At 36.9% G+C, this 16,371-nt stretch overlaps 1 protein-coding gene across 7 annotated transcripts in view; it reads right to left on the minus strand.

Moving 5' to 3' along the window:
* PLA2G4A (phospholipase A2 group IVA) overlaps nt 1-16,371 on the minus strand; it is a 151,571-nt gene that overhangs the window by 48,194 nt on the left and 87,006 nt on the right. For all 7 annotated transcript variants that reach the window (XM_026001209.2, XM_026001210.2, XM_072733147.1 and 4 more), the window contains one exon: nt 6,458-6,594. In XM_026001209.2, the coding sequence (XP_025856994.1) occupies nt 6,458-6,594 (137 nt within the window). The remainder of the gene's footprint in view (nt 1-6,457; nt 6,595-16,371) is intronic.

A 16,371-nucleotide genomic window follows, 5' to 3' on the forward strand; every position in this document is an offset into this window, starting at 1 on the left:
ATAGGTTTTCTTATTTTAAAAAATCTTCTAAATAAGATTTCAGTTCTTAGACACCAAACAACTTCCTCTTTACATTAAATTAGAATTTTGTATTGGATTCAGAGTTCTTTAGAGACAAATTGAAAATAATTATAAGTTAACAGATGGAGGATGATGAGAGACCTAAAATGGAACACATGCTCTGAAAAAAATTTTTTTAATAAAAATTCTTTCTTTTAAAAAAGATTTTTATTTATTCATGAGAGACACAGAAAGAGACAGAGGCACAGGCAGAGGGAACAGCAGGCTCCATGCAGAGAGCCCGACGTGGGACTCGATCCTGGGACTCCAGGATCATGCCCTGGGCTGAAGGCGGCGCTAAACCACTGAGCCACCCAGGCTGCCTGTAATAAAAATTCTTAGAAGATCTTTATACATAAATTAGATTCCTAATATTTCCCAGAAACATGTGATAAAGAGAAATCAAAAATATTTACTCTGAACTTGAGTGTGGCATAATCACCAAATATCTATAAAAAAATATAGCTTAGGATGTTTGAGAAATACATGGTTTGTCCATTCCTGTAGTTATTCCAAGGTCTATCACATGATTCATCCAGATAGACAACAAAGACTTGATTTTCTGGACCTCATTATACTATTCAATAATTGTACACATTGATGGAATGTATTGCTTTACACTTAGGAACATAATAAAAGTACGAAAATAAAACATCATTTTGAGCCTCTGAGTGGCTGGTTCTGGAACTCTTCAGGATATGCTTCATTCTTTGAGAACATTAAGAAGTTCTTTACTGGTCTTACTAACAAGAATAATTTCTACCTGCATGGGCCATTGACCTGTCCTTAACTTATTAAAAATTGTATTATGTCATTGTATATAATTTGGATTTTGTCTTGGATTTTGGAAAGCTTAAACCCAATCCTCTGTTTCACACTTCTCAGAGCTATAAGTTATAGCAAGAATTTTTAATTGAATTTCTAGTTACATATATACTTACTTTATCGGATTCATTCCAGTTTTACTTTATAATAAGATATATTAAATCCCTTCCTTAAAGAAGCTAGAAAAAATAAGGAAAAGAACCAAACTATGTCAGTAGAAATCAATTTAGCTGCAGAATGATTTTTTTAAAAGGTAGGTAAAAAGGAAATAATATGATCATTCTGCTTTTGGAAGCTGTCATTTCCAAATATTCAGCAGAATAATGCAATTACTCAAATCCCACAGACATTATTTAAGACTTCCTTTCTTATCTATATTTAGCTGGTCTTTAAATGAATTAATTTATGATTCTACTAACTACCTATACCCCATGAATTGCCTCCAGCAAGATCTGAAGTCCCTTCCCCTCTCTTCCCTTCCTCCCAATGTTAGCCATCAGCTTTAGATCAAGCAAATCCTCTCTCTGGGGTTGGAGGATTGCTCAAAAGCTAAGACTTGTGCCACAGTTTCAGAGGTAGATTTTTTTAAGTGGTCAAAATGTATATGGATGCCAGTCCATTTCTGCCCTCTAAAGGTTTAAGTGAACTCATTAATTTTGGGGAATCTTTTTCTCCCATTTTCCCTCTCTCATCCTTTCCCTATCATGAAGCAATTGGCTGGTTCGAGGATACAAGCCCTAGTCAGAGACAGAAAGACCTAGAATACTTCAGCCATTGGCACTAGCCTAATGTTCTCCACTTGCTTAGCATTTAATGACACCATATTCCTTAGAATTCGCGAGTGTGAGTTGGACAGACCTTTTATGATGTCATTGTGGTGACATCTAATATCTGAGTTTTAGCTTTGGTGAAGCTAAAGATGGAGTGGTAGGCAGTGGCCAGTTTTCCCCAAATAACTTTCTTCATTACCTTGGTTTCACCAAGGAAAGATTCAGCTATGACTGGTTTCTGTGGACACACTATCTTCTAAAGCACGCAAACATCACTCCAATTTGCAACTCTGTAGTTAAGCCTTAATTTTCATCTCTTTACCAATACATGACTACTAATTATACCAATTAAGTTGCTAAAATGAAGGGTCTTAGACATACCAGAGTCTCTATAGGTAGTTAAATGAAAGGGTCCTCAACATTATTTCTCTATAAATCAGAAAATATCTGGCTCTAATTTTTCAACATATTTATATGATGGGACACATCATTCTCTCCATATGATGCATGTTAGGCTAAGTGTGAAATTTTAACAGCTAAATCATATCAAAAGTCCACAAGGAGAGGGATGCCTGGGTGGCTCAGTGGTTGAGCATCTGCCTTCAGCTCAGGGTCTGATCCCAGGATCCAGGACTGAGTCCCATATCAGGCTCCCTGTGAGGAGCCTGCTTCTCCCTCTGCCTGTGTCTCTGTCTCTCTCTCTCTTTGTCTTTCTCTCTGTCTTTCATGAATAAATAAATAAATCTTAAAAAAAAAAAAAAGCCCACCAGGAGGGGTGCCTGGGTGGCTCAGGTGGTTGAGCAACATCTGACTCTTGGTTTCGGCTCAGATCATGATCTCAGGATCATGAAATTGAGGGCCTGTGTCGGTTCCATGCTCAGTACAGGGTCTGCTTGTCCCTCTCCACCCACTTCTCTTGTCCTTCCCCCAACTCATGCGGTCACTCTCTCATGCATGCTCTCAAATAAATAAAATCTTTAAAAAATTCCACAAGGAATTCTCAGTGCAATCCCTTCTTCCAAATCACATAGCCAATATTTTAAAATATCTGGTGCCTGACTTCCAAGGCCTTGGCAACTCAGCATCCTTAGGGGTAAACATATAGAAGTTCTATGCTTAAAAAAGTGTCAAAAGCAAGTCTCAAAAGCAACTAAAATTTGGAATGACTTGAGAAGACCCTTGACATTTGTGAGGCGAAGAGCCTATAAGGCTAAAGAAATCTCTAGATTAATTTTCTCCTCAAAATGCAGATACTTATACAAATCCTCATTTAGTCATTAGATGTGTGATACTCCCTAGTGAACAAGACAAACACAGTTCCCACCTCAAACAACAGATTTTCTCTAACTTACATCTTGATCTTTTGGTCTATCACCTCTAAAGTGGCAATGTCTCCTAAAATTGTTTCATTTTTCAGTGCTGCAGGAATTCTTCAGACCATTGAACTGGAAGTTCTCATTATTGAATTCCATTTTAGTCAGTTTAATGAATTGAACCCTGTTATAGATGTAGAGCTGCTCTTATTTCTCTTTGGATGGCAACACCATTTGAGCACAGTGGCAGTTAAGATCCCATAGTACCTTATGATTCTGCAAATGAAGCTGTATTGGGGGACCTGTACTGGAGAAGTTGTGTTGACTAGTTGGCTAATACTTACATGCAATGAATAACAAGTATCATCCAAAAATAATTTAAGAGGTAATCACCATAAAGGTAGTGGTCATTACAAGGGAAGCCTTTGTCCTACATAAAATTCTCTTTTGTGATCACAGAAAACTTTTTGGGAGGTCCAGGGTTTCTCCAAATATTTCCGTATTACCTCATTTGTGCCAACTAATGGTCATGTGTCAGTAGAATATAAAAACTTACACAACACAAGAGTGTAATTTGTTTATCCAAGTCCTTCCGAATTCCTTCCTTTGAACTTTTTTACCATCTCACCTATACTTTTCAAGAGAAAACTAACATGAATCATCCTGACCATCTTTTCTTCTGTCTCAGGAAATATCTCTTCTCTCCATGATGAAGAGCTTTCACCTGTGCTTTTTATCTTGTCTTGTCCTCTGTCTGAATCTCTTTCTATCCATGAACCCTCTATTTCTTTATCTTCCATCCAACCTTCAAGACTGTTTCCTTTAACTCAGACTTCTACAAAAATATACGTTTCTTAAATTCTGAAAACAAAACTAAGACACTTAGTTATATGAATCCTATATTCCCTTTCTTGAAATAACAGTTTCCAATAGGTTTACCCACCTACCCTTTTTCATTTTCTATTCACTTCTATTTGCAATTTCATGTTCAAAAGTGCTCTTTATTTACCTCAGTGATTCTTGCCAAAATCACTAAAGATTTCCAAACCCAGTTCTAAGCTAAGCTGTTCACAGATGTTTCACCCTATTAAAAGATCCACTACTTCTCTCCATCCTTGACCTCTGGGTCATCTTTTAATCGATTCTCTGACAGCTATTTGTCTTGTCCAGAAGAGATTTCTTTCCTTTTCTGGTTCATTGGCTTTTGGGATGTTCTAGAGTCCCATGAACTAAATTATTGGTGGTAATAACTGAAATGGTAGAAGTTGGTGAAATTCCCAAGGGAGAGGTGTGTAGCTAGAACAGAACAAAAGGGAGGTCCTGGAGGAAAGCTCACATTAAGGAGTAAAGACGTGAAAGTAGTAAAGACAGTATGGCGGACAGAGCAATTAGAGAGGATGAAATACAAACCAAGAAGCATAGGAGGGGGATTTGAAAGAGGGACAGGTACCGTGTGTAATGTCTCAACCCCCAACCTCATCTTCCCTGACTTCACCAAAACGTCAAGGAGGAAAAGAACTTCAAAATACATCATTATATTTGGAAATTAGGTGGTTGCTAGGTGAAAATCAATTGAAAGGATTTTAGGATAGAGTGGCTTTCAAGGAAATGGAATAAATAAGAGAAGGCTAACTTGAGGAAATTAGACAGTGAAGGATAGAGCAGAAGTTTATGTACATATCAACATGTGGCCTCTGATAGTTAAATGATTGGCCTGTAACATTTCAAATGCTCTTAATTACATTTTGCAGGACTTGTTTTTAGAACTCTGACAGGAGAATATAAGATGCTGCCCCCAATTCATAACCAAAGCAATGAGTGCAGCTCTAATTAAGCCTAAAAACACACTTTTATATCCTCAGATCAGCAACCCAAATCATACCTGCTCTGTCTTTATTAGATGAGTTTAAGAAAGCAAGCTTCTTGCAATGTACTAGTCAGTGAATGACCACAGGGATCTAACAAATGTGAATTCGGAGAAAGAAAACCACTCAGAGAGTAATAATGAAATGTTTGAGGAGGCCAATTAATCTAAGGGTCCAAGTTTTTCCATCATATTACTCATTAAACAGGCAGGTGCCTGCTCTTTCCTTCAAGGGAAAGAATAATGATGGGCTACACCCTTCTTTCAAAAGAGATAAATCATTTTGAGGGTACATACAAAGAAGGTGGCAAATATAGTTGTAAATTTTTGTTTCTTTTTTTTAATTTTTGTTTCTTAGCTAAAGAATTTGATTAAAAATATTTAAGAAACTATAGATTCTTTATATATGAACCTCTATGCAAAACATAGGGCTGTCCAAGAGAAGGCTATGGTTTAAGTTCAAGAATCCTAGACTAAAAGATCAAAAGCCTGACTCTATGTGTTGATTCTGCTAGCAATATTAGACAAATCCCTTGGCTTCTAAGTCAAATTTTTTTTAGTTAAAAAAGAAAAAACTCAGATCCATCTCAGGATGAGAAGGTACAGAAATCTTAAAATGCTAGACACATATAGTATAGTATGCTAGATGAACTTTACTATGGCTGAATGATTAAAAAGCCTTGTAAGTCAAAGTCAGACATTTTGTAATAAGGTGACACTCATAGTTGAGACATCAGAGGAAGAACTAATATTTGATTTTCAATGTGCATCTGTGGGTTAGGCAAACCAAAAAGTACATAGGAGGTTCTTTGAACATGTTTTACAAATGTTTGTAAAAAGGCAAATCTACAGTGTACAAATATTATATGTACAGACGTTTTACATCTCTATCCAAATTTAACTGAGCTTAAATACATTTAAAGGATTAATTTCATAATTAGATGCCAATCAGTGAAACTTATTCCGTTTTTGCATTCAAAAGTTGTTTTTATTCTTCTATATACTAAGACATCTTGCATTTCATTCTATTTGCCCTAGAGAAGAAAATGAATACCTAGTGAATCATGTAGACTTAGACATGATTGCTGAAAGATTACAAATCAGCAAATTATAGGAAGATTAAATTAATTATGGGTGGAGCATGTTATTCCACCTCTGTGATCTTTATATAGAATTTCAATTGATCTATTTTCTAATTTTATGTTTAACTACATTTTAAGTTACAAAGAGGCTTAAAAGGAGTAAATTTATGAAGAAAGTCATCATTAGTTGTGAATTCGCCTTAAAAAAACCATTTTTTTAAAAAAATTAACTTATTTATTTGAGAAAGAGACAGCAGAGAGGGAGAGGAAAAAGCAGCCTTCCTGCTGAGCAGAGCCAACACAGGGCTCAATCTCAGGACCCCAAGATCATGACCTGAGCTGAAGACAGCCACTTAACTGAATGAATCACCCAGACACCCCAAAAAACATTTTTAAGAAGCAAATTATTGCATTCAGCTGGAACACTTCAGTAATTTGAAGTTAACATTCAATTTTCTAAGTCTTCCTTTCTTTTCTAAAGTTTCAGTAGATAAATGGTAAGCACTTAGCACAATATAACTAAGATTTAAAATGTATACTAACCATGTGGAGCCAGAAAGACCAGCAACGTAGGTAGCACAATCTAAAATCCCTGATTCATACAGCGCCTTGATCACACCTGAGAAGCCGACCATGGCTCGGAACCCTCCACCTGAGCCCAATATGGCCACCACAGGCACCTGCAAGGGATGAAACACAGATCATTTGCAAATCATAAAACACACTCCCTTTTGGTTTCAATTTTTTTTATGTTCCACATTTGGTAATAAAGAATTTTAAGTTCACTCATACCTTGATATATCTAATTTTTTAATAAAGCAAATGCTTCACGTAAGAAAATTAAGAATGTCTATTAGAAAGTAGACATTACTAAACTATCAACTAATTCTATTAAAAAATAATAGCAACCGTAAGTCTCTGTATTTGCTTGACCCTTTGCAGTTTTTGGCTTGCTTTGAGTGCACTTTTTTTTCTTATGATCCTCTCAAAAATCCTGGGAAGTGAGCAAAAACATCTTTGCTCATTTTGTAGATGGAAGTTCTAAAATGCTGATTTCCTGTGTAAGATCTATTAGCTGGTAATGTGTAGTTAAGTAAGCACTGTGCCCTCTTGGTCCAGAATTCTTACTGCTCCTTTATGCTGACTCATTTCAAAATATATGCTATTATTCAAATGATTAAAAAAAGACAAGGTCTACAAAATCTATATATTAAATCTATTTATTAAATAAATCTGATTGAGCGATCTCTATCTCTTGGTCATTACATGTAGATATAGGAATATCATTTATTTAAGTGAGGCATAAATGTAATAACAATTATGATAATAAAAATAGGGATAGATTGACATTTATTGAGCTCTTAGTATGTGGTAGGAACTGTTCTTAGCACTTTATAGAAATTATCTCATTTAATCTTCACAAAATCCATATGAAGCATCTGTTTTATAGGTCAGGAACCAAAGCACTTGGAAACAAGATCTTGAAGACTCATTCAGGATCATGCAACCAGCAAATACAGTCAGAAGTTAAATCCCAAACTCCTGTTTCCAGGCTCATGCTAATATGCCTTACTAAAATAAAGTGCTACAGGCTAGGAGGACATGAGGTCCTGAAAGTGTGGTCAATGCCAATCAGAGAAATTGAAGTGGTGGAGAAAGCTTCATAAATAAAAAAGAAACCTGAGGTTCATTTTAAAGATGCACAGTTCTTCGCTATGGGAGGTATGAGGGCAGAAAAGGAGGGGAGGCTGTTCCGAAAATGGAAGCAGCATGAGTCAACCATGAGTTTTTGCAATAGAGAAGCAAAGGCTGTCTGCAACATGATTGAATTACAAGTCTTTGGAGAGGGAGAGATTGTCATTTTCTTTGTGATCTGAACCCTTACTGCTTAAGAGAGCTGGTGGTTTCTCTTTACCCTCGGGCACAGTTCTCAAAGTATACACAGCTGTCAGGGTGTCCACAAGGCCAAAACTATTTTCATGAAAACAGTAATATGTTATTTGCCTTTTTTCATTCTCATGACTTCATGAATGTATGATGGAGTTTTCTAGAAATTACAGGATGTGTGATATAGAGACATTAAATTCGAGAGCAGATATGAGAATCCAGCTGTTTTCTGTTAAATCATACAATAAAGATACTTGTAAAAATGTAAAACAATGCTGCTCTTCTCACTTTTTTTTGTTCTTGAAAATATGGTTATTTTCATAAAATGTCATTTATATTAACAAGACAAGGACTTATCTAAAATACATATTCTAATAAGTTTTCTCAGTTTTAGTTTTTTTGTATGGTAAATATTCATAGGTATAACCCATATAAATAAGTCTCCTAGAAGCTTTTGATATTTTTTGAGTATAATGGATTTCTGAGACCAAAAAAATTTAACAACCACTGCTCCAGAATATCAGGCACATGGTGAGTATAATCCAACATCTTCCAGGAAAATTCTGAGCCTACTGAGGATAAGGTAGGGTGCAGGAGAAGGTAGGGGTGGGGCGAGACAGACAAGGGAAGAGGGAATGGATGGAAATATTTACTGGGGAAAGGGCTGTCTTTTGCTTGACATTGTTTCCCAATAATAACTATTATCAGAGAAAAATTATAGATAGAAGACTGAGCAATTCATGGAGCAGAGATATTAGATCATGAAGGAATTCAAAGCTTTATAAGAAATGAAGTGAAGGATGAAATCCCAGTGGGTGGAAGAACAGAACATAAGTGAGTAGGGATGTTCTGATTGGAGTATCTGACTGGAGTGAAATCAAATTTGTCATACTGTTCTCAGGTTTTATTTTCTATATTTGTGATGAAGTCTCATTTGCAGAATAAATGTACACATCATGGAGTGCATGTGCAGAGATGAGCTCATGTACTTGTGCCAGCTCTTTTTTTAAGTGTCCTCCACACCCAGTGTGGAGCCTAATGTGGGGCTTGAACTCATGACCCCGAGATCATGAGTCAGATGCTCAACCAACTGAGCCACCCAGATGCTCCACTTTTGATAGTTCCATCTTATCTCTAATAGTCATGGTTTTCTTTTCTTCTGAGGCATGAATGGGAGACAGCAATCCTCCTTTCTTCAATCTCTAGAGTGAAGCTTAGGAGAGAAATAGAATCAAGGCATATTTACAAAGAAAATCTGATGACCAATCTGCTGTCGGGCATAAGAGGGGAAGGAACGTGGTCAGACCATTAGGGTTTCTAGCTTTGCTTGCAGCAGATGATGTTGTCATGACCCAGGAGGAAAATTCCAGGGCATGGGGCCAGCTGAAGGGGAAATACTGCACTCAATCTCAGAAATACAGAATATATGACACGAATGCATTGTGTTCTGAGCACCTGGATCCTGATTCTTGGGTATTTACTGACCAATGTGACAAATACATATATTCATGGAATTATTGTTTTAGAACCAGAAGGACCAAAAAGATTATGGAATTCTTGCATATGGAATGGGAAGTCTGTAGAGGTTAGGTCTTAGTCGACGTAGGACAATTAAGAGCAGGACACCCAGGACTAATTTCCCAATCCAGGGCTCTTTTCTGATACCAAGTGGCCCTAAACTGAAAGACTCTAGTCATCCTAATTAGGTGCAGGTTCGAGACCTCATTCATGAAAATACACTTCACTAGTTTGGTGAAATGGAGCAATTTAAATGACTCTAAACCTGTGTATGTTTATTTATTATTTTTTAAGATTTTATTTATTCATGAGAAACACACAGAGAGAGGCAGAGACACAGGCAAAGGGAGAAGCAGGCTCCAGGCAGGGAACCCGACAGGGGACTCGATCCCAGGTCTCCAGGATCACACCCTGGGCTGAAGGTGGCGCTAGAGCGCTGAGCCATCCGGGCTGCCCTGAACCTGCGTATGTTTAGATTCACAGAATGCTTTCAAATATAAATGTTTAAATTGTAAATAAAGCAAAATATGTAAGTTCTTAAAAACTTTGTGGAGGGAAAAGAAAGCTAAGATAGGAAACAAAAGTGGGTTATATAAAGTGAGTGAATGGAGCACAATACAGTATTTGTAAGCAGACCAGATAAGAAGTTAGGAGGAAGGATTGGAATTAGGCCTTGAAAAAAGAGTTGAGTTTATGGGCAATGTAATAATAACAGTGAACAGTTACTGTTGCCATGTGCCAAGCACAGGTTCCAAGGTCAAGCCAAGACAGTCATAAGCAGGAAAGGTACGTGATTTGAGGACCAAAGGACCAGTCTTCTTATTGTAGCAGGAGTTTACGAGAGAGTCGGGAAAAATAAGATTAAGAAGGCCTTTAAGGAAAAAAAAAAGTACTAGAGTTGATATTGTAGAAGAAGGAAGATTGTTTATATTCAAAAATCATTTAGAGGCCTTTGAGCCTTTTGGTTACTTGTAACACTGCATTATTGAAAATAACATTAAACCTAATACAAATCAGATAGTTTAGAGAAAGAAAATTCTTAGTAAGAAGTTATACCGTTCAACACAAAACACACAACCTGAACTGTTTTTCAGGGTCAGATTAATATGAAAAGTTGGAAAACTGAATATAAGACTTTCTCTAATCCTGAGAAAACAGCTCTCCATATGTCCTTCTTCATAAGCCAGTAACCAACACATACTTAGGGATGTTTATTTTATGTTGTTAGGAATTTTCTGGAAGTAGTCACTTATTAAACTGGAATTGGTTGTTATATAACCCGCTGTTTTCATTACTGCTTTACAGTAAATTCTTAGAGTTTTCAGGTAAGATTTTAAAGTCAAGTATCTGAGGTGCTATCAGATGAAACAAATGTCAGATATTTGTACATGAAAATTGAATGATCAAATAATTGAATGACTATGGAGATTATAATTCCCATCTTCATTTACTACACATGAATTAATGTTTTTATGTATCTCATTTAAATTTCACAACTCTGAGATATAACCTACATGTTAAAGATAAAATAATTGAAATACAAAGAAGTTGATTTTTCCATATTACAATGCTAGAAAGTGATGTCTTGTGGACTTAAAAGTGGATCTGTCAGACTCTAAAGCTTTTACTTATTTATTTTATTTTTCTTTTTCTAAAGCTTTTTTTTTTTTTTAAGATTTTATTTATTTATTCATGAGAGACACAGAGAGAGAGCGAGAGGCAGAGACACAGGCAGAGGGAGAAGGAGGCTCCATGCAGGGAGCCCGATGTGGGGACTCAATCCCGGGACTCCAGGATCATGCCCTAGGCCAAAGGCAGGCACTAAACCACTGAGCCACCCAGGGATCCCCTTTTTCTAAAGCTTTTATGGTCCACTGTCTCTGAAAGCTTTCCCTACAACTAACTTTGTGACCTGAGGCAAAAAAAAATCCTTGGACTCCGTTTCCTTACATGTAGAAATACTGCGTAGAATTAATAACCTTGAGGCCTTTAGCTCCTAGAACACACTAGATCCTATAACTCATACAGAATAGGAATTATAAAAACTACAAAAATCTAAATTTTTATTAACATAAAAAAGGGGAGATTAGGCTTTATCAAGAAAATACTGTGTGTCTGGCACAAGTATGGGCACTTGCATTCAATTTATTTCATCTAATTTTCCCAGCTCTCGAAAGGAGAGTGTCATTTCCATTATTCACATGAAAACATATTCAATGTATGCGAACACCCTGTCTGCGTACAGACGCGGCTAATTGGTCATAAAACCATGACGTGACCTAAGGTCTCACCGACATCATAAGTCACTCTTTTTACTCATCTTCAGAAAGAAAGAGAAAACTTTAGTAAAAGAAACCATTTGATATTTAGCTAATTTGCATTTCAGATTCATGTGTCACTTCGATGATTTCAGCCCAATTTTACGTAATAAATGAAGGCTAACTTTGGATGTTTTAATAGCCTTGGTCATACTGAAATAACTTTCAAAGAAATAACTGAGGAGTTACAAGAAGCAGCTGTTAGTCCTGGCTTAAAATCTAAAAGAAGCAAAGAGATAAATATTGTTGACAGGTTTTAGGTTATATTTAGACCTTATAGCATCAGTATTTGTGCATAAATGATATCAATGAATATTTCTCATGCTTCTCTCATATGATAACAGGAAATGAATTTTCATTTACCAAAAATCCTGTGGTTGTGATTAAATTACCTTGATGCACAGGCTTATGGATGTTATTAATTTCTTCTCTTGCAAAAGAAAATTCTCAAGTGTTTAAAGATTTTTTTGGTTTATATTTTCATAGATTTTTAAGGTCTGAAAATTATCTAAGGGCTTTTTCCTCCCTGGCTCCTGTATTAGTCAGAGTTCTACAGAGACACAGAATCAACAAGATGTATTTATCTGTCTACCTATCAAGAAAGAGATTTTTGATATAGAATTGGATCATGAAATTAGAATGAAGGCTCCAAAACCAGGAGAGTCAATAATGCAGTTCTAGTCTGAAGACCAGCATGCAGAGACCCAGGAGAGCCAATGGTGCAGATGGAGAGAAAGGCGGTCTGCTGGAGAATTCTCTCTTGCTCAAGGAAGCTGATCTTTTTTGTCCTATTCAGGCCTTCAAATGATTGGACAGAGGGCCCACCCACATTACAGAGGGCAATTAATTTATTCAAAGTTCACTCAACTGAGTGCTAATCTCATCTAAAATCACCCCATTTCATGTCTTAAAGAAAAGTAACCACCTCTGTACCAAAACTATCAGGTCTTAACAAAATTGTTAATTTGGATACTCAAAATTATGAAAAACTCAAAGAAAAAATCTTTTCCTTGGTAAATTATTTTTTTAATTTATTTTTTATTTATCTTATTTTTTTTTAAAGATCTTATTTATTCATTCATGAGAGACACAGAGATAGAGAGAGGCAGAGACACAGGCAGAGGGAGAAGCAGGCTCCACACAGGGAGCCCGACGGGGGACTCGATCCCAGGTCTCCAGGATCACGCCGTGGGCTGAAGGTGGCGCTAAACCGCTGAGCCACCCTGGCTGCCCCTTGGTAAATTATTTAAGACACTTTTCACGTGTTAAGTGGGAAGAAGGTGTTTTAATATATAACTAGTGATATTATATGAAAATTCAGTTCATTATGTTTAGTAAAATAGAGACTTAAGATATTTTTCTGATAGTACCTTTTAAAACACGCAGTCCAGTTGATTAAATATTTTTTAATTTCTAAGAGAGTTTATATTTTACTGAATAGTATGAAAGAGGACTATAAGTCAAAAAATTTAAGTATTAGAATTTCCTATGCCAGTTTCTTACTAGAATCATAAATAGTTATAACCATTTGAACTGTTATGTATTTGGGTTTGGTATTTGTTAGTAATGATCATTCACAAATTATTCCTTTTTCTTTTTTTGCAGGTAAAATCAGGCAAAGATGCCTGAAGATGCCACAAACTCCACACTATTGAAACTTGTTTCCTTACCCTCTGATTTGCCCCAAATCATCTCTCTGTTCTGGCCAGTTTGGAGAAAAATATGGTATGAATGTCAAATCAGAACACTTTCTTCCTCTGCTTTCGCTGAAAGTCAATTTTCCAAAGTGTCAACCACCACCTGAGCCCCCAGTTCCCCAAAGCACAAGTCAAGACGCTTGAACATACATTCAAGGAGGTAGCCACGCCCTAGTTTTGTAACCTTCAACTGATGACTCCCCACCAACTTATAAAAGGGGTCAAAGAAGCTGTATTGAAAATGAGAAAGCCAACCCTACAAGCATAAAGGAAAATTTTTTAAAAATAGCATTGATTTTTTTTTTTAAAGACTGAACGAGCATATCACAGTGATTATTACAATATTAAAATTGTTCAGGCTTTAGACTGTGCATCCTAGGTCTTTACTTATTTGTTGTTGTTATTATTATTAATTAGAGGATAGAAGCAAAGATGACAATTACTGAATCTGATTTACCAGTGCACCTCCACAGTATTAGCAATGGTAGGAGCGGACATGGCTGTCGGTACTTGGTAAATGGTAATTCCCACAGTGGGCTTTGCCTCCCCAACATCCTGTGCCCAGTACCAGTCCTCCCAAAGTGATGTCCAGGCCATTTCTAGTCAGAAACTTAGGCAACACCTTTGTATATAAAGGGAATGAAGTCACTGACTTGGTTTGCATCACAAAATATACAAAAAGTAGTATATATGATCTCATTTTAATCTATGTACAATTTTTTCCAGCATAGCCATAATTTCACATGCAAAATTTTAAAAGTGAGTTTACATGAAATTGAAACTTGGTTTTCATCCAGCCCCTGGTCCTTTAAACCCTGGAAGCTTCCTCACATAATGCCCATGTGATTTATAAAACAAATTGAAACCTGCAGCACACCCAGCACCTGTCCCCATCTACCTCCTCCCTCCTTGCTTGGACACATGTGTTGGTGCATGCCTCCCCCTGAGCCTGTCTCCTCAGGAGCTCTGCAGTCTTCAGTTGTCACCCGCCTCATAGTAGAGTCTGGGCCTCTTGGACAAGTACTTCCTAGACCGACTCCAGCTCTCTTATTTCTTGGCTGTTCACATCCCAACACTATGTCAGATGAGAAAAACTCCGAGTCCACCTCCTGAATCCTGAAACTGGATCCTTGGAAACTCACATCTGTGCAGTACATCTCCCTGGCCTCCACTATTGGGAATTCCACACAGTCTGCCCTGCCATCTTCACAATCTAAGACGCGAATAAGAACTGATAGTACACAGTGCTGCCATCACCATGAAGGTAAGAAGCAAGAGGGAGAATATTCCAGATGATGGAAACACCATACCCAAGGAATACAAATTCTTATTGATAACTCAAGGCTGACTTCTATCACATCTCCTCCACAAACTATTTTGATTTGCCTCCTCCTCTGTCACCAGATGGCTCTGTTTTCTCTAGTCTTTCACTGAATTTATACGACAGACTTCAGTACAGAATAGCACTCACAGAATGTATTATTTATGATCCACTTTATACTTTACCCAAAGCCATCTATCTGTTTAAACTGAAGTTATGTAATATATCCTGACTTGAGAGGAAACACTTTCTCTTTTAGTCTCAGATGAAGGCTACAGTGGAATTCTCTTCTCTTGCTTCCCCACTATTCCAAGTCCATATTTTGGACACACACCCCCACACACACACCCCAGCCAGTTTTGGTTTGTTATGGTCAGTTACTAGGGAACACAAAAACCATAGAGTAGCACTTCCCTTCCCATAAGACTATAATCTGGAAGTTTCGTCTGACCAAAACTATTTTCAGACCAGAAAATTTATAAGAATGGCCTCTGAACAATCCAGCTATGCCAAAAATCCCCATGTACACAGTCTTACAGATCTTACTTATGGGAAAGATTCCAGGCCTTTATTCATAGAGAAATTACACTAATCAGAGACACTGTTCTAACAACAATCTTGCTTATCAGATTTGAATTCCACAACAATAAAGCTGAAAGAGAAAGGAGTGGTTTGAAGAAATTACTTCAAGGAAACATGTAAAGCATGGGGAAATGGCAGTTGATCACAAATGAAACAGACATGAGAACACTCAAATCAGTTCAATCTGAGCAAGGAATGACATATTTTAGAAACACCTCCCTCCAAATGATTCAAATTGATAAATTCTTAAAACTTTTTTTTTTTTATTATGGAGAATACATTTTTTAAAAGTCTTAGGACCTAAGAGAATAAGGTCTTGGGCTATTAGGCAAGGTTTTATTACATTTGACAATGATTACCCTCAGGTATTATGCAGTAGAACAGCAACACTCAAGTAGAATAGTTCCTACTCTTTCGGGCAACTACTACATGCTCTTACACATTGAGCTGGATGCTTACAAGCACTAGTACTTATTCTTTTACATAATAAGAGACACAGTCTCCATTTTACAAGTGAAGCACAGAAGTGAAGGAGTCCAAGTTTATGCTGCCCAAATGTATTCGACATTATTTTATTTTTTAAAAGATTTTATTTGTTTACTCATGAAAGACACACACACACAGAGGGATATATATAGATAGAGGGAGAAACAGGCTCCCTGTGGGGAGCCCAATGAGGAACTAGATCCCAGGACCCAGGCATCATGACCTGAGCCAAAGGCAGACGCTCAACCACTGAGCCATGCAAGCATCCCTGTATGCAACATTTTAATTGTACACTGAAGTCCTAGGCTGGATGCTGTCTGTTGGTTGAACACTGGGAACAAGAGAAAGACAGTCTGTGCATTGAGAATTAAATAGGACTGTTCTTCTTTGTCGAGCCGCCATGACAGCCTGTCCTGCATTCCTTAAGGAGGATGATTAGCCAGAACTAACTAGAAAGTGAAGTCTCATCAGAGAGCAAGGGACTTGAGAGCTTAAGAGACCCTTGACTGAGGAATAACAAAAAAAACTTTTTAAAAAAGTCACTTGTGTTGTGGGAATGGGTGGTTCTGAATATATCTAAACTATTTTGGACAAGACAGAAAAACTCTAGACCAAACTAAAACAACTACAGTGAAAGTTTTAATTCCA

Source organism: Vulpes vulpes, chromosome 13, assembly GCF_048418805.1.
Source record: "Vulpes vulpes isolate BD-2025 chromosome 13, VulVul3, whole genome shotgun sequence".
NCBI classification, from domain to species: Eukaryota; Metazoa; Chordata; class Mammalia; order Carnivora; family Canidae; genus Vulpes; species Vulpes vulpes.